Source organism: Panicum virgatum, chromosome 5K, assembly GCF_016808335.1.
Source record: "Panicum virgatum strain AP13 chromosome 5K, P.virgatum_v5, whole genome shotgun sequence".
In the NCBI taxonomy this organism is placed as follows: domain Eukaryota; kingdom Viridiplantae; phylum Streptophyta; class Magnoliopsida; order Poales; family Poaceae; genus Panicum; species Panicum virgatum.
The window spans coordinates 49,437,587-49,461,277 of record NC_053140.1 but is presented as its reverse complement, the minus strand read 5'-3'; the positions used below and the strand labels follow the sequence as shown (position 1 = coordinate 49,461,277).

At 50.2% G+C, this 23,691-nt stretch overlaps 3 protein-coding genes and 1 pseudogene across 5 annotated transcripts; 3 read left to right on the top strand and 1 right to left on the bottom strand.

Annotated features, from left to right (window-relative positions):
• Window positions 1-6,070: 6,070 nt before the first annotated feature.
• Window positions 6,071-9,074, top strand: LOC120708147 (glutathione S-transferase 1). Its single transcript, XM_039993262.1, has 3 exons — window positions 6,071-6,481; window positions 7,662-7,710; window positions 8,287-9,074. The coding sequence occupies exons 1-3, from the start codon at window positions 6,086-6,088 to the stop codon at window positions 8,730-8,732; spliced, it is 891 nt and encodes a 296-aa protein (XP_039849196.1). The 5' UTR covers window positions 6,071-6,085; the 3' UTR covers window positions 8,733-9,074.
• Window positions 9,075-12,056: 2,982 nt separating this feature from the next.
• LOC120708146 lies at window positions 12,057-13,510 on the top strand (annotated as a pseudogene).
• Window positions 13,511-14,023: 513 nt separating this feature from the next.
• LOC120708143 lies at window positions 14,024-15,484 on the top strand. The gene is made up of 3 exons (XM_039993259.1): window positions 14,024-14,376; window positions 14,465-14,806; window positions 14,883-15,484. Exons 1-3 carry the CDS (start codon window positions 14,080-14,082, stop codon window positions 15,390-15,392), a joined length of 1,149 nt encoding a protein of 382 aa, XP_039849193.1. The 5' UTR covers window positions 14,024-14,079; the 3' UTR covers window positions 15,393-15,484.
• An 86-nt stretch (window positions 15,485-15,570) lies between these two features.
• On the bottom strand, window positions 15,571-18,756 carry LOC120708142 (exocyst complex component EXO70E2-like). Of its 3 annotated transcripts, none has more exons than XM_039993256.1 (2): window positions 18,392-18,756; window positions 15,571-17,724 (listed from the first exon to the last, which is right to left on the bottom strand). In XM_039993256.1, the coding sequence occupies exon 2, from the start codon at window positions 17,699-17,701 to the stop codon at window positions 15,875-15,877; it is 1,827 nt and encodes a 608-aa protein (XP_039849190.1). In that variant the 5' UTR covers window positions 17,702-17,724; window positions 18,392-18,756; the 3' UTR covers window positions 15,571-15,874. The 3 variants fall into 3 exon arrangements, with proteins under 3 accessions (XP_039849190.1, XP_039849191.1, XP_039849189.1); XM_039993257.1 differs by having other exon boundaries at window positions 15,571-17,718; XM_039993255.1 differs by having other exon boundaries at window positions 15,571-17,715; window positions 18,392-18,753.
• Window positions 18,757-23,691: the final 4,935 nt, after the last annotated feature.

The following is a 23,691-nucleotide window of genomic DNA, read 5'->3' as shown; positions in this document are numbered from 1 at the left end:
AGTATACTAATACTTCGCAAGGCTTACCCGACTAGGATATATCTAACCCTCTAACTAGACATGCAAGGCTTTTGGCTTGAGGGGTTTGTTTTTGCCGCAAGCAATAAAGAGTAAGTCCTTATTTCCCGATTTTAGTTTTCAAGTTCTAGTTTGATTAACCATTCTACATTAGCATCTATCCAATAGCATACATGGTGGACAAACAATTATTTTTCATCATTCAACCATATTTCTCATCATCATTGTTCCACTTCTTACTCTATGTGGCAAAAGGGTTAAGCAGTCTCAATATCCGTGAGAGACGGACGATTCGAATCGAATTTGTTAACCTGGCCAGGCAGATCTAAACACACGCATGGGGAATGCAATCACCCACGCGACTTTTCCCCATTTTCCCCGGGCATGAAACAGGCCCACCGTCCTAGGGTGCCCTGCACCCGTGCGTGACCATAGACCAGCCAGTGGGGAGTATATTCCATGGCCGGTTCCATCAGGTACTTAAGCTTACCGATTACCATATTCTCGGCATGTGGTTAGTACGTTCAAACGCTTAACCACCACTACCACACACCGCGGCCTTATCCATTTTGACTAAACGGACGGGGTATCACAAGTACAACAACCCCGCCCGTAAACCTTATATTGCAGTGTGTAGTAAGCATTCAATTCCTATGAGCTCGCGAGTGACAGGAAATCACTCGACTTCTACCGAACCATTAGCATAGCCAACTAGCGACCTACACATACTAGTGTTCAAGCATAGGTACCTAGGATCATGCAACTAAGGTTCCAAACAATTCTTGCAACTTAAATGCACAATAAACAGGAATACAAATAGTTGCATAAATTAAAATAGGTAGGATATGCTCCGGGGCTTGCCTTGCTAAGCAAAGTTAGCCTTGGGCTCTTCCGAGCTTTGGTTCGGGTCTTCGACGGCTTCAGTTAGATTCACTTGAGCTTCACGCTGCTCACTCTCGGACTCGGGCACCAGCTCGTACGTACCGTTAGGGAGAGTAGTCGAATCTATATGAAATGTATATGTGTGAGTTATATTAGTGATACGAATTAATCAATTCTTTACTATAGGGTTGTAATCCAACACAAACTCAAGATGATTGGCAAAAGATTATGTTACATCATTTTGGACAATCCTTTATAGAGTAATAATCATTATAACTGACTCCACAAAGTAACTAGGGTGGGTTTTACCTTTTATCCCCAGGCAGCAAAAGATAAAGATTTTTCTCATTTATTACTAGGTTAAGCATGTCCTTGTCATAAATAAAGTTAAACAGAGATTCTGGGTTTGAAATTTTTATGCAAGATACAACTCTGAGTAACTTGCCTACTGTGAAATTTTTAGCCCATTTCATGCAGCCTATTAATCATGAAAAATAAAATAAACAGCTACTGCTAGAAACAAAAATGAATTTTGCAGGTCAAACTATGCAAGCACTGGTAATGAAATTTTAACTGAGTATTGTCTACCTAAAGATGAGACTTCGATAAATTTTTCACAATTAAAAAAGCATTGTACAGGGCATGAAAAATAGCACAATGTATTGCTGCATGGATCAAAATTAAATTCCTCAGACTGTTATAGCAAGTTCCAGAGGCTTATATTTTATCAGCACGGTTATATACTCAAGGTTAACCCCTAGAAAAATTATTAGAATTTTTCATGTAAAGAAACTATTTTTAATGATTTAATGTAGCTATCCTCACAAAAAACATTTGGTCCAGATTGACTTGACTAAAATTTCTCAAACTTTTTCTACACACTCTTGGAACTAAAACACAAGTACTGCAAAAGTTTGAACCCATGAAACATAACATAACAACTTGGATAAATAAAACTATCCCTCCTAGGCATATAACAAGAGTTAAATAAAATGATAGCTAGGCATGTAAACTGTCCACGAAATTTTTACACAAGCTTATACATCTAACATGTAACCCACTGACCAAAAATGGCTAACAACACATGCTTATAACTTGAGATCTAATATAAAGCACATTTCCTTTGCATTTTAAATGAAGTAAAAACTATTGAGCAAAATAAAAATTGTATGTAACAAAAGTTGTAGATCTATTTTCAAGGAGTCCAGAACAGTTGAGTTTGCATTTTTCTGATTTTTCTACGATTTTTACATGAATTTACAAGTTCACTGGAAAATCTAGAAAATACAAAAACACAGATTGCAAAGGGGCCCCTGGATCTTTCACTTAAACCCCTGGAAACCTAAAACAATTTGCGCCGGGGTCCCTGGCCGGAGGTAGGAGACAGGGGGGGCGGCGGCGGTCCGTTTCCCGGCGAGGAGGGGCTCGCCGGCGGCGGGGGTGGTGTCCTGGGGCAAGAGCTCGCCGAGATCTACCTAGGGGTGGGTGATGTGGTCGACGGGGACGGCCGGAGCAGGGTCGGCGGCGGCGTCCAGGGAGCGGCGGCGACGGCGGCAGCGGGCGGCGGCGCTCCGGTGCGGGAGGAGGGGCAATGGCAGGCCGGGGAGCTTCACTGAGCCATGAGGAAGCTAGCTCGGGGGTGGATTGGAGTCGGGGAGGGGCGGAGCAAGGAGTTCCGCGGCGGGCGGCGGCCGGCGGCGGCTCTGCTCGCGACGGCGGCGCTCGGCGGCGATGGGGGTGGACGATGCTTGGCCGTGGAGCTTCACGGAGTCGAGGAGGTCCCGTTCCGGGGTTCAATTTGGACCGAGGGGCACCGGGGTAGGGGCTCCACGGTGAGCTCGAGCGGCGGCGACAATGGCGTGGGCGGCGGCGTGTTCTGGCACTGGGGCGGCTTGGCTCGGCTTGGGAAGGGGAGGGGAGCTGATTGCGAGGGTGGAATGCCCTTGGGCGAAGCAAAGGGGGGAGGGAGAGCTCGGCAGGGAGGGGAGGGCGTAGAAGAAGAGCAGCGGCGGCGTGCGCGCGGTCTGGCGGTGGCGTGCTCGCCCGGCGGCCTTGAAGGTTGGTCAGGGCGCAGCGAGCGGTTTGGTGGTGTCAGTAGCGCGCGGTAATGAAGTCCGGCCGCGGTCCGCGGCTCGGCAGGGCACGGCCGGCCCGTTTGGGCACCACGGCGGCGAGGCGGCGCGTCGCCGTGCTCTTGTCGTGGCGTGAGCGTCAACGGCAGGGCGCGGTGAGGACAGCGTGCGCGCTCAAGTGGAGGGGCGTCAGCGGCGCGGCGCGGCAGCGCGGCGGCAGCGAGGCAGCGAGCGCACGCGTGCGTGCGCGCTCGAGTGGCCGCGCAGGGAGGGGAAAGTGGGAGAGAGAGAGGGGAGAGAGAAAGAGAGAGTCAACGTTTTGACTTGCGTTTTTCTCAAAATTTTCCATGGAAACTCAAAAATTTTTGAACACGAGAGTTGTTCCAAATTCAAATTCCTACAACTTTCCTTTCAGGTCAAACTTCATTTGAGTAATAATTTGAAAGTTAACAATTTGAAATCAAGTTTAAACGAAAAACCCCTAAACCCACTGTTTTTTTGGGTTTTCTCCAAATTTCATGTTGTAACTTGAAAAACTTTGAATACGAAAGTTGCTTGTCTTGCAAAACTCTAGAACTTTTGTTTTGGGCAAAAATTAATTTAAGCTATGGTTTGCACTTTGTATTTTCGGATCTTTTCAGCATTTTCTGAAATTAATTACGGGAGAAAAAGTAATGTGGATCGACTTATCATTTCATGTGCAAAAACGCACTTTCTTCCCATGGCTTCACTGGACTTTGGTTTATTATGATTTTAGTGAGGTGCCTATGAAATCTCATAAGAAAACCTGCATCAGTGTAAAAACTATTTAAAGTTTTCGACCTATGCACAAATACACTTAGACATACATACATACACATCTATTTCAACGCTTAAGGATGCATGATTTGGTGCTAATGACTCTTGTTTAGTTAATTAAACATCGGGGGTGTCACACTCTCCTCACTCGAGCCCTCAGGATCCGGAAAACCGATCTTGGCATAAAACCAGACTCCAGCCAGTTCCCCTCCCATTTGTTTTTCTGGGCTGCGGCAAGCACAACCTTCGTCAAGCCTATCTTCTTATTGGACTTGCGAGGGACGAAGGTGCAACACCCATTCTGCACCTCACTCTCTTCTTCATCATTATCCACAAAAACCTTCCGAGGCTGACAGTGCAACTGAAAGAGCCTGCAAAAGGAATCAACGGACACCCCACCTCCGAAAGTCCTCGCAACCCACAAAAATTTGGACAATGCTGCTATCCCGTTCGGGGTAAAATGGTGAAGCTTCACATTGAATGGCTCTAGCAGCTTCGGAACCACGGGATCCATCGGAATGCGCAACCCAGCGGTAAAAAAAATCCTTAAACACCACCACCTCTCCAGACCGAGGCACCGGTAAAACCTCCGGGCCAGGAGGGCGACACACACCTTCGGGAAAATATCATTTCGAAACATAGAAATCGATCGTACTCTGAGAGACGACAGATGGCTCGAAGAGCAAGGTCTTACGCTTCTCAGGAGCCATTAGGTCAGAAACACTCGCTGAGACCCCCGAAAGACGGCCGCTGGTCTGTTCTTGTTGGGCTGGCGGACACGAGGCCTCGGACTCTTCGGGTTGTTCAACGGGATCAGAGTCTGCGCGGAGAACCGCCCTCTTAATAAATGCCATATCTACATGAAAGCGAAGAAAGGCAAATTAGAAAAAAGGGTTCAAACGAACCTTCGATCAACTTTGCTGTTTGCCTAGTGCGAGCCATGAACCGCTAATCTACTTACACCGAGAAAAACGAGCAGCTTGATCACGCACAAAGCGGAACCTTCGAAAGAAGCGCTTTATAGCAAAAAGCGTCAAAGGTAAGCAAAGCTTAAGAGGGCATAGGTTTTACCCGCCCTCCGCTTATATAGGCGGGGGAAAGCAACAGTACCAATGGTAAAATCGAGGAGTCGGCCGCCCAAGCGACGTAATCGGAGCCTGACACGTACACAACCAAAATCGATCGTTGCAGCCGACGGTTCGGGAGACGTTTTTCCTTGAGAGCTTCTCGAAGGTTACGCACAATCTTCTTCTTTAATGCGGGTTCGGACCGTCGGTTTCGGACCTCGCCCTCGAGGGGCTACTGTTGGGGATTGGACCTTCGGATAGACTCCCGGATGTCGATCTCACCCTCGGAAATTCTCCCTAACTCGTTTGCAGGGCTCCAACGAAGGAAGGCGAGCACACCCGAATGGCGACGGTCGCTCGCGAGATCGCCACAAGCCAGGGAACCCACCTTCGGGGGACCGAAGGATGCAGTTGCTCGCCCGGGAGCACAAGCCAGGAGAACAAGACCTTCGAAAGGACCAGGGAGGTCACCTTCGGATACGAAAGTCACGGTTGATTACTCAGAAGTGACCGGGGGCCTACGAAGGACCTCGGCGCCCGAAGGTTATCAAGCATCAGGATGAGACCAGACGAATGACACAAAGACCTTCGTCGGGAATAGGCGTGCGTGTAAAACGTGAATACATGAGAAGATCGGATTTGTACACCTCTCATCTTATAATTTTATCCCGAAACTGGCTGTAAGCGAGCTGTACATGAGTTGGAGATGGGCAATTTGGGGATAAGTGGCCGAGGGCTGGAGGTATAAATAGCCCCCCTCTCCACTGTGTAAAAGGGTTGAATTTTCTGATTAGTATTGAAGAATTAGGTGCCTATTTTTATTGCCATTTTCATACTGTTCATGCTCCTTGTTTGAGCATCTAAAAAATTAAGATCCCAACACTATGTACTTAGATATATCTAGATTCATAGCAAAATATATGAATCTAGAAAAATCAAAATAACTTATATTTTGAAATGGAGGGAGTAGCATTTAATTTTAGCCTATCCAAACGTGTCTGCCATCCAAATGTGACGGGAAATAAAAAAGTTTAGGAAATAAGCTGCGTTTTTCTTTTCAACAAAAAAAAGTGAGCTGCAGCCTGCGGGCATGCGAAACTGCGAATCTCGACGCCTCGGTGGCGCACTACCCCGAGCGTAATCGCTTGCGCCTCCGCCTCTCCGGCGCCGGGCGAGTTGGCGGGGGAAAAAAAGAGGCAAGAACTGGAACGAAAAGGAAGCATCTAGACGTGCGGGGCCGTTTGACCAATGGGGCTGCCGCTGCCGCACCTACCCACCCGCTCCCACTCCACTCAACTGCCGCGGCCGCTGCGCGCCCTCCCAGGCCTCCCAGCCAGTCGCCCGCCTATTAAACGGGGACCAGGCCCGGAGCGCCACTTCGCGCAGCGGGGTCGACGCGGAGAGGAAGAGAATCCCACACAAAAGGAAGAACCGAGGGGGAGGGTATTGGAAGCGCCGGAGAGGGAAGGTTCGATCTCGGAAGGGAGAGAGATCATGGCTCCGATGAAGCTGTACGGCGCGACGATGTCGTGGAACGTGACGAGGTGCGTGGTGGCGCTGGAGGAGGCCGGCGCCGACTACGAGATCGTGCCCATCAACTTCGCCACCGCCGAGCACAAGAGCCCCGAGCACCTCGCCCGCAACGTACGGATCCTCTCCCCGGCCCCTCTTTCCCTCCTTTTTTTTCGGCCTGGCAAATACAACGGCGGTGCTCCGTTCGCGTGCTGATGTTGCTGCGGCCGCTATCGTCGATGGGTTATCTGGAGAGATTTTTCGTCTCGCGCCTAGCCTCTCGTGGTCTCGTCGGGGTTTTAGGATTCGAGGCTAGGGTTTGGGTGGGGGAGTTGGGGATTCAAGATTTAGGAGATCTATCTGATTCCCAAGTCGGAAGACCATAGTATGTATACTAGACCACTAACAATTCCCTCCGCGGTGCGATTTACCGCATTCTTCGGTCTTCAATTCCAGTTTCCAGCACTCACAACCGACGCCACTCACCTCTCACCATGGGGTCTAAGTATGCGCGCAGATGTAACCTTTACACTCTTGGTCATAGCCAAGATTTGGGCTGTACGAAGTGGATTGAAATACCCTTATACTCGATTTGGACTAATAAGGATGTCAAAAATAATTGCTGCTCGTCTAGTTTGTCCCCCGTATCCTGGTCCTATTGTTGTTCATATGATTTGATCAAGTGCTAGCAAGGGAGAGAGAGGACAATGGGAATTTCAGATCTGAGGGACTTGAAGCTGAGAAATTGATTACTATTTTGGACAGGTCATCGAACTTGTAACTGATTTAATACGCAGGATGACTAAAATCCTATAAGTCTGAAAATTTGTTAGGTGCGCAATTGTGCATTCTCTTTAAGCCGTTTCAAGAAGTAAACTAGTGCATGCCAACAACTCCTTTTGTGTACTTCTCAACAATTATACTTCTGATATAAAATAAAATCTTTTGAACTGGTTACTGATTTAATACCCAGGATGACTAAAATCCTGTAAGTCTGAAATTTGTTAGGTGCGCAATTGTGCATCCTGTTTAAACTGTTTCAAGAAGTAAACTAGTACATGCCAACAACTCCTTTTGTGTCCTTCTCAACAATTATACTTCTGACATAAAACTAAAATCTTTTGAATATATGCATGCTTTGAGCTTTGTTTATGATAAGCAACATAGCATGTATCACTTATCTGAAATTTAACAAGATGTACACAATCATAAGCTAATTGGAAATTTTAACTGGCGAGGATGTAATGTACTAAAACATCTGATTTGTGGAACTCTGTCCTGACTCTTAACACCATTATCTGTTTCTCTGCAGCCATTTGGTCAGGTTCCAGCTTTGCAAGATGGTGACTTGTACGTCTGGGGTATGATCCTATCTCTTGGTGATCCTTTTGAGTTGCTTCTAGTATGTTCTTGTTGTTGCTATTTCATTTATTGTTGGTACTTTTACCCGTTTCATAACATATGATGAGGTTAGCACTCAAAGTTTTTTTTAAAAAAAAGGTTCCTCAGCTTTTCCTAGAAGCACACCAGTTGTTCAGAGTCGTCCACTAAAGGAAAGCAATAACTTTCACACATTTGTAATATGGCATGATGAAAAATATTCTGCCTGATTGCAAAATGTCATGGTGTTGTAGGAACTACTAAGGTGGCTTGATTATCTTGTGCTTCATTTTTTTTCTCTCACACCAGTCCAATGATGAAGATTTGTACATTTATATGTTGCCTATAAAAATTAAATTTAAGGGACCAATACCTTTGACTTTTAATCGACTTGTGGCTTGCCTTGTCCAATGAAAGAAGTGATATAATTTTCTTCCTACTCATCACTTTCTGAGAGGGTTTAGACAGTCAGTCAGTCAGATGCTCCTGTAGAATCTTTTTGCATCTGCCAATGATGTTAATTTTTTCTAACTTTCTCATATCTTATCCTCTATCAGAATCGCGTGCAATTTGTAAGTATGCAGCCCGTAAAAACAAGCCGGAGCTGTTGAAGCAAGGCAATCTTGAGGAGTCAGCAATGGTGGATGTCTGGATGGAGGTGGAGGCCAACCAGTACACCTCTGTGCTGAACCCCATCCTCTTCCAGTGCCTCATCAGTCCTATGCTTGGGGGATCCACTGACCTGAAGGTTGTCGAGGAGAACCTTGAGAAGCTGAAGAAGGTGCTGGAGGTGTATGAGGCGCGCCTGACCAAGTACAAGTACCTGGCTGGAGACTTCCTCAGCCTTGCTGACCTTAACCATGTCTCTGCCACCCTGTGCTTGTTTGCAACGCCCCATGCGTCGGTGTTTGATGGGTACCCTCATGTGAAGGCCTGGTGGTCTAGCCTGATGGAGAGGCCATCTGTTCAGAAGGTCGCAGCGCTGATGAAGCCATCTGCTTGAAGTGGTTGGCCTTGCGCAGGCGGTACTTGGAATAAGCTGTGTTCTGTTTCAGTGTTTGCTTGTTCAGGTTCTGTGCTGTTATGATGTGCCTTCTATGTTGAATGTTCATGCTTTGTGCTAGGATGCTTGTGATCCGGTCTTGAATTGTACTGAAATGAGCATTCGCGTGCTCTTCTCAGGGGAACGTTGTGATAATAAATTCTGTTAGGTGCCTGGAGCTAGAGGATTTCTCATTTGTGTGTACAGTACTGGTAAATGGTCAGGTTTGCAGTTTGCTGCAATCATGTCAAATCCGTTGTTGTGTATGGTCCAATTAGTACCAACTCTAGATGGTTCAGTTGATGTGCCCTTCTTAAATTATATTCCCATTATGTTAAGCAACATGGATCAGCTTGCTGCTTTGCTTGGAAGACAGTTATACACCCGTGGAAACTTAATTAATGGATGGAAGGTCTCCCTCGCGGTCTACGAAGTTAATATGTTGAGAACTGCTACAAATGCTGGCTTCCTTTGGAACAAAGGAAAAATGGAGGAATTTTATAGGATTTGAACACTATAGGAAATTTTCCTATAGAGCATGTAGAAAGGTATGATGCGTATAATACGTGGGATATATTGCATTGAGCCCCTTGGACGGTATATTTAGAGTATAAAGACTTGAGGGGCAAGGCACCTACCCGATATATATGGCAGTCTAGGATTACATATCCTATCCTATTAAATATACACTAACATCCCTCCGCAGTCATAGTGGTAGCAACATGAACGGTCAGACTGGAGAACAATGGAGACGTATCCCCCTGCAGTCGGAATGCCGGTGCGAAAGCTTTGACTGGAGACTCATACAGATGATAGCCCTTTAGTGCCGTGGTAGCCGAAGTTGAGGTGGACGTGGTCGAAGCCGTGGACGAAGCCGTGGAGGGGGCGCGAGTCGAAGCGTCGTCGAGGTGCTCGAGTACACAAGCTCAGTAGCTTCTTGCCGAAGACAGCAGCAGGACGGTGTGGCGGATGACGAAGGTAGATGGCGCGGTTTGCGACTTAGGTCACGCTCAGGACAGGAGTGGCGACGGCGCAGGTTGCAGCAAGTGTCGCGCTCAGATCAGTGGTGGCGACGGCGTCTTCCTTCAGGAACATCGCGCGGCGATGTCCGTGCGAAAACGGCTGGAGGCGCGGAGGCGGATCGAGCGCCTACTTGATGAAGACCGGCGGCGAGTGGCGCCACTGCCTGAAAAGGCGACGGCACCGGTAGGGTGGCTTGATCACGAACGTCATCGCTGCAGCCTGGAAGGCGCAGCAACAACCTCGTCCTTCGGGAGGGTCGACGATGAACGACGACGAACGGCAGGGCGACGCAAACCCGATAACGAATCGGGAAAAACCTAAAAAATCACACAGCAACAGCTGGACCATGGGTACATCTCGGGTGCACCTAGCGATGCGCTCCACCTTATCCTCATCTTCCACCATCGGTGAAAAAGACAGAGGCACAGAGAGGCATAGCAGAGCGGGCTGAGGTGCATTCCGAGTGACATCGCTGCTCCAGCGCGGCGGGTTGACAGCCCCTGAGCCGCCCTCCGTAGCAGCGTCGTCGCGCTCCATGGCGGAGGAGGAAGCGGCGCTGAGGGGGAAGAGGACAGTAGGCCCAGCGGCACGGAGGAGAGAGCCGGCGATTGGGGGGGCGGGAGGGGCGAATCCCCACGGCGCTGCAGCCTGGCGGCGACGTCATCCGGCGTTGTGGTGGCCCGGGGACCCCAACGTTGCGATGGCCTGGCGACCCCACCTCCTCAGCCGCGCACTTGCGCTCAGGGCAGAGGTGGGCGGCGCTGGTAGGAGGGGCGCCTGGCCTATGGCGCGGAAGGTGCGGCGGATCCAGATCGGAGCCGGGGGAGCGACGATGCAGAGGCAGGGCAGGCCCGGCGACGGGCCCATGGCGACGTAGTGCTCGACGAGGATGACGGGCGGCGCAGCCATGGATCTAATGGGCGATGTGAAGAGGTAGGTCCCCTGCTGGTTGACGACGCAACGGCGCGGCGGATCAGAGGGATCCGCGCACTGATCCTACGAGGGTGCTGCCCCCGGCGGAGATCGATCTCCCCAGGGGTGGCGCGGCGGCGGCTGCGGAAGTGGAAGCCTAGGTCGAAACCCTAACTCGTGATACCATGTAGAAAGATAGGATGCGTATAATACGTGGGATATATTGCATTGAGCCCCTTGGGCGGTATATATAGAGTACAGAGACTTTGGCGGCAAGGCACCTCCCCGATACATATAGCAGTCCAGAATTATATATATTATCCTACCAAATATACTCTAACAGAGCCCTTTGGAACAAAGGAATGAACCTTAAAAATTCCTATGAAATTCCTATGGAATGGCTTGTTTCATTGGAATTTTGGAGTGTTTCAAACATGAGGTCCAACCTCTTGGAAAAAAATCCTTTGTGTCGATCTCTCTCATCATTCCTATGTTCCATCCAAATGGCCACTTTTAACAATTTTCCTATGTTTTGCTTTCCATATGATTTGAGATGGTATGACACTCCAATCCTACAGTTTTCCTATTCCTCTGTTTTGTGAATCCTTTGTTCCAAAGGAGCCCGCAATTTTGAGATAGTAATGCAACTACTCGGACCCTGTCGCTGTTGCTGGATTTGCATCAGATCTTGCAGGTATACATGAGCAGACTGCAGATACACCCATATTTTCCTTTTCATCTTCCACGAAAGAAAGTATCGGCAGTATGCATATACAAACTCCGTTTTCCCAAAGAGAAGCCAACATGTGTGCATAGCTTTGCTTCCCCCAAAGAGGAGATAAAAAAGCTCGACACCAAATGGCCTCGAGCCATCTGGCCAGCACTAGCAGTCTGCCACATCAGACCAGAGCACACAAAGGCCCTGTTTGGATGAAAATAGCACAAGTAGCACAAAAATTTTGATCAATAATTAGAGGTACTAAATAAAGGTAATTTACAAAACTAACTCCACAGCGCTGTACTACTTCGCGAGACGAACCTAATGAGATTTTTGACCGCACGATTCGAGAATGGTTACTGTAGCATCACTATAGCCAATCATCGATTAATTACTATCATTAGATTCGTCGTGAAAAGTTACACCCATCCGTGAAAAGGTTTTGCAAATAAACTTCGTTTAGTACTCCATGCATTGAAGATTTTTTTTTCGGGAATTGTGTGCTAGTAGTACTAGAGCTAAACCAAACAGGGCCAAAGCAGCTTTGCGTTGTGCCTTTGCTTTGGAGCACGATGGCCTCTAATAATCCCTTCCCGCCCCCCCCCCCCCCCCCCCCCCCCCCCCCCAAGCAGCCGGAAAAACAGCCGCCCGCGGACGCCGACGGGGCAGGCGCAGCTCCGTCCATAGCGCGACAGCCTGCGGCATGGCCGAAACGCGCAGAAAAATGGACGCGGCCGCTGGCTAGTCACCAATAAATGGAGCCCCGCGCCGCGCCGCGCTCTACTACTGCTACTAGCACAGCGCTGAAACCCGCGGCGGCGAGCTAGAGAGAAAGAGAGAGAGCTCCCCGTCAGGTGATGGCAACTCTGGTGTTCGTGCTGCTCTTGCTGGCCATGGCGTTCAGAGGATCAGGTGAGGCATCTCGCTTTCGCCTTCGGCTACCCACCCGCACATTCCTGATTCCTTCCACAAGTTGCGCACATCGCTGAGCTTGTCAGTCCTCAGCACTGTCAAGACGTGCTCGCTCAATCAGACAACCTGCAACCTCATTGTCCAAACATTCCTTTCATGTCCCTATCGATCGATCGATCGATGAAACTCGTTTGCCAGTATGCGAATCATCAATAAGCTCTGTGCGTGTGCGTGTCCCGTGTGTGTGGCATGGATGCAGGCGGCTCGTGGTGCGTGTGCCGGCCGGACGCGACGGACGCGGCGCTGCAGAGGACGCTGGACTACGCGTGCGGGCACGGCGCGGACTGCGCCGCCGTGCTCCCGACGGGCCCGTGCTACAGCCCCCCTCGGTGCGCGCGCACTGCTCCTACGCCGCCAACAGCTACTTCCAGCGGAACAGACAGGCCAACGGCGCCACCTGCGACTTCGGCGGCACGGCCAACCTCACCGACACGGACCCGAGTAACCCACGCGCTCCGATCCCATCTCCCCCTTCCTCGCCGTCACACGGCTGACCTTGCATCATCTTCCCGATCGTGTCTAACAACTAGTATGTTTTGCTGCCGGTTTGCAGGCTCCGGAACCTGCAAGTACCCTGCGACTCCGAGGTACGTAGGATTCTTAGTCGTAGCTACCAAACTCGGTTCACTGTTGGGAACGGGACTGACGTGTTCTTCTGCTCTCGACATCCGTTGCGCGTGGGATGCAGCGAGGCGGGGACAAGCGGCAACGCAACCGGCACGGGCGCGTCGTCGTCTCCAGGCTCCGCGAGCAACCCGGCGACGACGCCCAGCACGGGAGGGAGCTTCACGACACCGGTATCCGCGTTCGGCCCCGTGCCCAGCACCGTCAGCGCCGCCGCCGCGGCGGCGTTCGCTGGCCGCCACGTTCTCCTCCTCGCCGTCGTCTCCGTCCTGGCGTTCTTGGCTCGCTAAGTTAACAGACTTGCTGGATGACAACACAAGGCAGCCGAGCGGCGTTCTTGTTCCGGCGCGCACGAGGGGCTTTGGTGTCAGAGTGGGGGCTTTTCGCTATTGTTCTTGTTCGTTCTTCTCTTTACCATGTTTCTCGCGGTTTTCTTCTGCTTTTGGATATGAATATGAACCGAATTTGATTGCTTCACTTGAACTCGAAATTCTGTTGCGTTTCACCACTGGAGTCATGGTTCGTACTGATTCAATCACAGTAGCTAGTAGTGAATAATTGGCGTGCAGTCAGTGCTCCAAAAATTGGCCTGACTGTCCACGAAAAGCCTGACCCGTTTCGAGTCCATACAGGCCGCACCGTAGGCTGAATTGGCTGAAACGGACAGAGTTTTTAGAGCTAGTGGGCTGATCCATAGCTACTGGTCTGATTTCTACGCATGGCCAAGGCCCGGAGCCGCGCGCCATCAAGCACAAAAGCAGGGGGCACGCCTGCGTTCCCCTCCGTCCGCGCGCCTCTAGGCTCGAGCAGCACTAGGCTGCTCCTCAATACCGCGCCCGTTGTTTGCGCGATCCACTTATTCCTCGCTCCCAATGCATGCCTCGCCATTGACACCTTCTACATGTCACGTCCCGGCTCCTGGCCTCCCGTTCTCCCGCTTGTTTCTCCCCCCCCCCCCCCCCCCCCCCCCCCCCCCCCGTCTCCGGCAGGCGCGCGCTAGCTTAGCTCTGCTCCACCCGCCCGTCGGCCGGCATTGATGCGCGGCGAGGCGAGCGTGTCATGAGGAAGCTGTGCCCGAACCTGGACCGCGACGACTCCCTGGACACCGTGCTGGAGGTGCCCATCCCCGATGAGATGCTCATCAACGCCCCCGGCGCCGACAAGCGGCGCGGCGCCGGGGGCGCCAACATGCGCGCCTGGCTCAAGAACCAGGCCTTCGACCGCGCCACCGTCGACGGGGCCGCCCCCGCGACCGCCGAGCTCCAGCTCTTCCTCAACGTCGTCGGCTCGCCGCTCATCCCCTGCCCCGTCCCGCACGACCGCGCCTTCAGCCGCTCCATCCGCGACTCCTCCATCGTAAGCAAAAGCCGCCCCCATCGCGCCCAGAATCTCGGAAATTAAAGTGATCAGCTGATCCGGTTGCGTGAACGATGATCCATTGCAGCAAGCGTCGACGGCCAAGTACATCATCCAGCAGTACATCGCGGCGACGGGCGGGCAGGCGGCACTGCAGGGGGTGCGGAGCATGTACGCCGTGGGGAAGGTGCGGATGTGCGCGTCCGAGTTCCACCTCGGCGACCAGACCGTCACCGCCGCCCAGGGCCGCGCCGAGGTCGGCGGCTTCGTGCTCTGGCAGAAGACCCCCGAGGTGTGGTTCTTCGAGCTCATCATGGGCGGCCACAAGATGAGCGCCGGCAGCGACGGCAAGGTCGCGTGGCGCCAGTCCGCCGCCGACCAGTCCCACGCCTCCCGCGGCCCGCCGCGCCCTCTCCGCCGCTCCCTCCAGGTAAAAACAAAGCATCCGGGTACAGGCATTCGCGTTCGCCCAGATGCATCCAAGTTCGATCGCGCTCTCGTTGCAGGGCCTGGATCCGCGCTCCATCGCCAACCTCTTCTCCGACGCGGTGTGCATCGGCGAGAAGATCCTCAACGGCGAGGAGTGCTTCATCCTGAAGCTGGAGGCCGGCGCGATGACGCTGCGGGCTCGGAGCGCGCCAGCGTTTGACATCATCCACCACACGGTGTGGGGCTACTTCAGCCAGCGCACGGGGCTGCTCATCCAGCTCGAGGATTCCCACCTGCTCCGCATGAAGTCCGGCAAGGGCGCCCGCCGCAGCGAGAACATCTTCTGGGAGACCAGCATGGAGTCCGTCATCTCCGACTACCGGTACATCGACGGCATCAACATCGCGCACGGCGGCCACACCACCGTCACCCTCTTCCGCTACGGCGAGGGCTCCGTCAACCACAAGCGGAAGCTGGAGGAGACGTGGACGGTCGAGGAGGCAGACTTCAACGTGCACGGCCTCACGACGGACTACTTCCTGCCGCCGGCCGACCTCAAGAAGGACGTCGACAGCCAGAATAAGTGATCGGCTAGTGTTCGGTTGATTCTTTGCTATCAGCCAGGACATGAAATTCACCCAGGCAAAAATTTTGATAGGGGTGGCGGTAGTTCTATGTTCTTCCATTTCTCTCCTTTCTCTGATTGAAATTGCAGAAGATATGAGCATGCATGTGTTCTTCCAGAAATAGAATTACTTATGGTTATTTTTAGGAGAAAGCATTTGGGCTAGATTACTGTATCAGTACCAAAACATTCAGAAACTATACATACTCAGGTACCAAAGTTTTGGGAACAATAGATTGCTATTCCTAACATTCTCTGAACTTCTGCAATGTTGTAAGGAATTCTATGCAGCAAGAGGAGCCGTGAAGAAACGGCAAACCGATGCAAGTTGTGCAGAACAATACGTCATTATAATAATTCAACTGCACCATTCTAATACAAACCAAAGAAGAAAACCAAAAGTAAGGTGGAGGGGGCTGAGGTATCTCTTCACTGCTTTAAGCTTCAAACTCGGCAAGAATGCTGCAGTGACTTTTGAGTTCCTTCAAAAAGATCAAGCAAAAGAGTCTCCAAATCCTCAGGTCTATACTTGATATAACGATCTCGATGCCTTGAGCCATCAAGGAAGCTTGAATATCTTCCGACGAATGTCCTGTAGGCCTGTATAACTTTCAGGGATATTGAAATCCGGACATCATCACGAAGTTGGTCGTCTGGGACAGACCATGCTGTCTGAACTCGATAAACCTCTTCAAAGGACAGGTTGAAATTTTTTATCTTCTCCCTGATGGTTTTGCGAGAAGCAGCATCACCAGCAGCACACAAGCCATCATCACTCAGGTAAGAGAGGACATTGTTCCATGACGCCCTCTCGTATCCTGTCGCTTGCTGCTGAAACTTCCTGTTGTGAATCCGGATCCAGTCATCACCAAGAAAACTTTTGAGATCCGAGTTCTTCACTTTCTGGACCATGTAGTGGATGTTGTTCATCATAAAAATGTTCTGCAACCGATCATCTCTGTACAATCTGGACCCAGCTTCAAGATTTGCCTCCAAAATTGCAGCAACAGACTGTAGATGCAAAGCTGTTGCTGTGAAACTAGGACACGCGTTTGCCATCAACTGAATGTCAGAAGCAAGATGCAGGTGTCTTCGATCTGTGTCCTTGAGAAGTGAATCAAGAGTTTTGCTGTATGCTGTGAGAGCCCTTATGTAGTTCATAACATACTTTGTAAGTGGATGCACTTCTCCACGAGGCACTGCATTTGATGAACTGTATGATTGGATGGCATACTTGAATTCTGCAAATGTCTTTCTTGCAGATTCTCCCAGTTGAAGTAGTGCTTCATGATATTCATTCAAGATCATATCATCGTATCCTGATTCAAACAGGGATTCAGCTTCAGGGAGAAGATCATTCAGGACCTCATACATATCAAGCAAACGAAAAAGCTTTTCCGTTTTAGGAGCACCAATTGCTACAGATACATAAAAGCTCAGAAGTTGCATGACTGAGTTAAATGAAATTTCATAGAAGCACAAGTCTGCAGTTGAATCTGTAAGTTCACCAAAGACATGATTGCTAAGGCGCTTCTCGCTTACAAGGTAGACACGGATAAAAACCCTCATTGCTCGGTTCCATCTCCTTATTAATGTATTCAGTTTGTTCCAACTTGTGTTCATAAGCTCTTCTATACTGAGCTTGTCCAGACGAAGAGACCCAAAGTACTCATCTATTGCATTCTGCCGTGAGTTTATATAAGCCTGGCAACACTCCTTATCATAGCCATTCAGGAACATAAATTTAGCAATGGACTTGACAGCAGAGAGTGCACCAGGTTGAATCAAATCAGGAACAAAATGTTCCGGTCCTCCAGTGACATCATTTGGTGTTGCCTTCCCTTCTGATTGTTCCTCACTGAATGAGCTGCTTGAGAAGTCTTCCACACTGCCATCCTCTGTAGAGCGAAAAGAGAGAACTTCCTGTTCTAATGGCTGTTTGTAATGTGTAAGAAGATAAACAAATTCCTCTTCAAGCCTTGCCATTGCCATTTCAGAAAGGTCATTAGCATACACAGTGAGTTCATCCAGCTGTTTTGCTTCTCCACAAGGGTCTAAGCTCCTTAACCTTTCAGACAGTCGTCTGATTTTGTACAGCACTTCCAAGTACTCAAATGAGTCCTGTGGATCGTGGACATGCACGGAGTTGTCAAAATCCAAACTAAGGATCTTCTTTCTCAATGCCTTAAGCTCATGTTTAATATCACATATCTCACTGTCTTCTACCAGAGTGATGTTTGAGTATTGCTTAACTAACTCTGCAGCCATCATGTTATGGACCTTCCCTGCTTAATATGTTTAGCACAACGATCAGGTCTAATTCCAGTATATTTCAGAATTGATATTCTGAAAGCTAAATAATAAAAATCATAAAGTGCTGAATAAATGGAAGTAAGCAATTGAACATTGATCCGCCAAACAAGATTTTCAAGCAGCACATGTTTGAAACTTGCAAGCACAGCCATATAAATAGCAAAGGTGACGCAGAAATTAAAAAAAAAGGCGGATAAAGGTAACATCACAGTTAAAGGTGACAGGGACTAGAACAATACAAACTAATTATCATGTTCGGTCTTCATCTAGTCATTTCCCTTTTCTCTCTTCCTTATTTCTTTCTTAAGAAAAACAGTGGTGAAAAAATTGATCATATAAGATTAGATTCCACCAGCCCGATGGTTTAATAATTCAGTTTTTTCTGGGTCAACAGCAAGAACAGGACATGCTCCTCTTATTTCTTAGAACAGTTTGCGCAGGTTCTCACTCTAGCTACAGGCTTAAAGCAGTTCTTGGGGTTGGGGGTAACAGTGCCCACACGAGCAAGAAATAGCTAAAATAATTTGGCCAGAAGCATCTTGTATTGAAGTGAGAGCGCGAGACCAAACTCGAGCAGATAAACACACAAGAAGCAAACGAAAAGGAACTCTGCAAGAACCCCTCACAAAGCAAGGACAAGAGACTCACCGCCGGCACCGAGGAGCTCACGCTCTTCGCGGACTCCGGCGGCTGCCCACGGGACCTCCGATATCCCAGATTCAGACCTCCTCTCGGACCGAAGCAAGCTCGAGAAAGAGAGGCCGGCGGAGGGATGGGGAGATGGAAAGAGAGGAAGAAAGAGGCGCAAAGTGCAAAAGCGAGGAGGAGAATGGAATACGATTATTGGGGTGGTGGTCAGTGGAGGGGTGTGGTGTGGAAGAGGAACAGTACAAGTCAAGTCAACCCGAGGGGAAGCGACGGCGACGGGGAGGGGAAGGGGGCGGGGCTCTGCGTCTGCGCCTGCGGAAGACGCCGGCGAGGGGATGTGGACGGGGGTGGTCAGCGGACGGAACTGGAACGGGGGTGCCGTGGCGCCCGGGTCTCCCGCTCTCTCGCTGGCTCGCCCCTGTTCCTGTCCGGTGTCCGCTCTGTCGGTCCCTCTCGCCGGCCGAAGGAGTCAAGGACGACAGGCCATCGCGTTCCGTTACAACGGGAAACGGGACCGTTCCGTGGAAACGGAGAGGGGGCGAGCTTTCGCATTAGCTGGCTGGGTGGGAGAGAGAGAGCCAGTCAGCCAGCCCGACGTGCTCAGGGGGTGTTTTGGAAAAGGAGTTAAAAAATCCCAAAGATTTTTTAGTATTTAGAAGTATTAAATAAATATTAATTATAAAACTAACTGCAGAATTTTGGGACTAAACTGCGAGACGAATCTAATGAGGCATCGTAATTCATGATTAGCGAATGGTTACTGTAGCATTACTGTAGCAAATTATGAATTAATTAGGCTCATTAGATTCGTCTCGCGAAAAAACACTCAGCTGTCAAAAAACATTTATAAATAAATTTTATTTAATACTATAAAATAGTAAAATTCTTTTTAATTTGATAGCGACTTTTGAAAAAAAAATTGGAACCAAAACAGGGCCTCAGCGTAGCGAGTAGCGACTGCCTGCCGCCAGCTCTCCCTCCTGTTGTAAATGCCCCGGTCCCACTACCTTTTGCAGGGTGCTTATCACGTCATAAAGGGTTGTTTGGTTAGGGACTTTTTTTTTATTCCTATCACATCAAAAGAAATCTTACCATTTTATAATATCAAATAAAATCTGTTTATAAATATTTTTTGACAGCTGAGTACTAATTCGCGAGACGAATTTAGTGAGCCTAATTAATCCATAATTTGCTACAGTGATGCTACAGTGATGCTACAGTAACCATTCACTGATTATGGATTACTATACTTCATTAGATTCGTCTTGCAGTTTAGCCCTAGGGTTGAAGCAATTAGTTTTATAATTAATTTTTATTTAATACTTCTAAATACTTGTCGGTACCTCTGGACTAAGGTACCCCTCTTGCTGCGTCAAGACTCGCGTAGTTATCCGAAACTACGCCCTAAGGAGCTGAGCAGCCAGACCCCTGGGGTCCGACTCCACCTCACCGGACCAACGGTCCCGGACCCGCTTCCCGCTCAGGGACGGGTCCGGTGTCACCACATGTCCCAGAGGTGTTGCTGTGTCTAGGCAAGAGTCTAGTAGTTATCCGTGACTACGCGCTGACGGCTTGAGCAGCCGGACTCCCGCGGTCCGATACCCTTCTCACCCGGTCAGCAGCCCAGACCCATTCCTTACTAGGGAAGGGTCCGGTGACGCCACGTGTCCCGGAGAAGGGAGTGCTCATCCAAAACAGCCGGGGCCCCGGACCCCCCACGGGGTTCCGGACCCCATATACTATCCAGACCCCTCAGCGGGGAGGGAACAGACACCCCGCCTGGGGGGTCTGGAGCCGCCACGTATCCGCAGGCGCAGGCACGCGCGCGGCTGCGAGGCTTCCTCGGGAAGACTCGCCCACCTACCGCATTCAATGCGGGAGGCGTTAAGCGCGCTCTACCACAGCAGAGCTGTAGCAGCACCGCCCAAATTAAACCGGTTTAAGTGCACTAACCATCATCTTAAAACGGTGTAATCTGACAGGCTGTCGGGTAAATCCTGATTAAACTACTGTACTCCAGGATCACAATTGCACTAGTAGACCCGTACGAAGACGAGCACAGATGATACCAGCATACATAAGTCTTCAAATTAATTTACAACACAGGTTTTACATAAAAGGTTCGAATACAAACGACAGAGTTTAAAAGCACAGCGGAAGGATTAAAAAACTGAGTTCGAAATACAATACGATAACCACGACGATGATATAAGGTGAGCTCCACATCCTGCCCACCGATGTGACGCCAACCTGCCCGATCTTCACGGGGAAGACGGGGCCCACACGACGGTCCACCCATGAGGAAGCGGCTGTCCAATCCAGGACGCACATACCTCCTCGAAGTCAGCAGGAACGCAACCTGCTTAGAAGGGTTACAACAACAACCCTAAGTATACTAATACTCAGCAAGGCTTATCCGACTCTGGGTATACTTAGCTCATTACCTAGACATGCAAAGTTTTTTGGCTCTGGAGTTCTTTTGCTGAAAGACTGCTAGAAGTGAATCCTTACTTTCAATATTTTAGCTCCATTTAGTATAGCGAGTATTAACTAAATTTGCCTAAACATCTAGAGCACACATGGTGGATCAGATTATTCTTCAGTAACTCACAAACCAACATTTCCCATTCCATTTTCATTCCACTTTCTTACTACGATGTGACAAAGTGACCAATGTTCTCTTAACCGAGAGAGACGGCGAATCGATCTAATTTAACCTTGCAAGGCGGACCTAACTCACACGACACGTGAAAACCCCGTCGGGCCACACACGTCAATTGTTCCTATCATCACCCCGACGTCTGAATCACGCCTGCCAAAACCCGGGTGAAGGATCCCTCACGGTGAACTCCCGGAGAACCCGGAGGCGACATACAATCCAACACCCGCCATCATCCCACTCCCAGAATAGCAGGTCGCGATTCAAAGTATCGTTGCAATTCAGGTAATTAGCTTACCGGTTTCGACTACCTCCTACTTCCGGCATGTGGTTAGTACTGTTCAAACTCAGTCAGCACTGCCAACAACGGTACGGTCCTCAATCGACACAGGCAGAGCTTACTTTCCATCCATTCCATACCAATAATCCAACTCATTTCCGCCCGATCTCCATTTATTCTTTCTTTTTCTCAAAGATTCATTTTCCGCTAACTTTTCATAAGAACAAGACCTATCTCTCGCGAGTGACAGGAATCACTCGGCTTCTACCGGTTTCCTAATTAGCAAGCAGTTCTAACGGTGCCTGCCTACTAGTAGAGACCCATAGGTACCTAGGAGAAGTATGCATACTAGGGTTTCATTCAACTCCTAGAAACTTAAATGCACAATATTTAAATAACAACGTTGAATACTGAAAAATAGAGGCTATGCTCCGGGGCTTGCCTTGCAGGTCAGCGGGGTTAGCGGCTCCTTCGGGGGTAGGCTCGACTGCGTCCTCCTGCTGCTCTCCCGCCTGTGGCTCCTGGGTCGGCTCAGCGATCAGCTCGTAGGCGGCTTCGTTCGCGGCGTCTACACATATGAAAAAGAATGCCATACAATGATTAGGACACAGAGCAACACATGAGGGCTTACGATGCGAAATCCAAAGTATGAATTAAGACAGACGTTTGTTTTGTTGAGGTTACACATGCATGAAACAAATAACTAACAACATTTAAATAAAGAAAAGAGTATACCTAGGGGCAAACTATAAGCAAAACCCTAACTTACATACATGACCTAGCAACAAAATTTACCAGCTTAACATGATAACGATAAAGCATGCCACAGAAATTTTCCAACATTTTTTTTTGCTGCTAACAAAGCATTGAAACAACCCTAGCAAGGTAAACGAAACATAATTAGATCTACACAAAAGTGCACAACACCAGCACCCGAAATTTTTATAGTGGATTACACATACAAGGAGTAAGCCACTGCGAATTTTTCATAATTTTTAGAGCCCTACAACAACCGGTAATAAATAAACTCGTTTAAACACAACCCGAATTTTGAGCAGGGCAAAAGTGACAAAATGCATGCTTAAGTATTTTTCCTCTGAAGATCATGATTTTAGAAACCTAACAAAATTTATTTTGCATTTTTAGGATTTTCCTACGAATTTATATGCAATTTAGAAATTCCAGCCGAAATAAAGCAATAAAGATTGAAAAACATAAAGATAAAAGGGGGGCTGACAGCCAGGGCCCACGCGTCAGCGAGCCCGGCCCATTCCCCTTCTCTGCTCCCCGCGCGCCAGGCCGTGGCCGGCGAGGCAGCCAGACACCGCGGCGGCGGTGGCGGCCTGGCCCGCCCGCGGCTCGCCTGCGGCACGGCATGGCTCGCCCGCGGCCCAGGTAGCCCGGCGGGGCCGGCGCCCGCGGCGGCGCGGCAGGGCGCGCGCGCAGCGCGGCTCGCGGCGGCGCAGAGGCAGGGCAACGGCGGCGCGCGGCCATTCCGGCCTGGCCGGCGGCGGAGGTGGTGTCCAGGCGGCGGGGTAGCGTCCAGGGCGGGCTGGCGGCTGCGGGGCGCGCGGTGGTGCAGCGCGGGTGCGCGCAGAGCCGCTCCGCGGCGTGCACGGTGTGATGGCGGCACGGCGACAGCGGCGCAGCGACGCTGCGGCGGTGGTGGTGGCGGATTCCGGCGGGGAAAAGGTCGGGGAGCGAGAGGAGGTTGCTGTGGAGCTCACCGAGGGTTCGTTTTGGGCGGGGAAGTGCCGGAGGTGGGAGCTCAACGAAGAGGGACGGAGCTCGACGAGGACAGCAGTGGTGGCCGCGACGGAAACACCCGATTCAGCCGGGAAACAACTCGAACGGGCTCGGGGAGGGGCGGAGTGGGTGCGAGGTGAGGTCGCGCGGCTCTGGGCGCGACGAATCGAGGCGGGGTGGCGAGGTTCGGTCGACGCGACGAACGGCGGCGTCCACTCGAGCTCTGCACAACGCGAGCGTGAGGAAGGAGAAGGGCTGTAAGGGAGGAGAAGGTTCCCGTGCTCGCGCGAGGATAAGGGTGGCGCTCAGACGCCGAGGATCGCCGGGATGAGCGACGCGTGGAGGAGCTCGCCGGCGTCGACGGTCGCCGGTCGCGGTATGGGCAAAACAGTGAAAACACTGGAGCTCACTGTTGACTCGTTTGAACGATTTTGACTCCAGTTTGACCCGCTAGAACTCTAAATTTGATATGGGAACATGAAATTTGGCCAAAATAAAAGTTGTAGAGGAAAAGAAGATCTACAACTTTTGTTTTGGACGGAAGTTAAATTGGAGCTCGGATCAAGGAGAAAAACGTAGACGAACACGGCTAAAACAATGTTTAACGCGCGGACT

Excerpts from the sequence above, each read along its gene's own strand:
- LOC120708147 (XM_039993262.1), top strand. The coding sequence starts at position 6,086 with ATGGGGCTGCCGCTGCCGCACCTACCCACCCGCTCCCACTCCACTCAA. Across the intron at positions 6,482-7,661 it reads CCGAGCACCTCGCCCGCAAC|CCATTTGGTCAGGTTCCAGC; the intron begins GTACGGATCCTC and ends GTTTCTCTGCAG. Across the intron at positions 7,711-8,286 it reads TGGTGACTTGTACGTCTGGG|AATCGCGTGCAATTTGTAAG; the intron begins GTATGATCCTAT and ends ATCCTCTATCAG.
- LOC120708143 (XM_039993259.1), top strand. The coding sequence starts at position 14,080 with ATGAGGAAGCTGTGCCCGAACCTGGACCGCGACGACTCCCTGGACACC. Across the intron at positions 14,377-14,464 it reads CCATCCGCGACTCCTCCATC|CAAGCGTCGACGGCCAAGTA; the intron begins GTAAGCAAAAGC and ends GATCCATTGCAG. Across the intron at positions 14,807-14,882 it reads CTCTCCGCCGCTCCCTCCAG|GGCCTGGATCCGCGCTCCAT; the intron begins GTAAAAACAAAG and ends CTCTCGTTGCAG.
- LOC120708142 (XM_039993256.1), bottom strand. The coding sequence starts at position 17,701 with ATGATGGCTGCAGAGTTAGTTAAGCAATACTCAAACATCACTCTGGTA.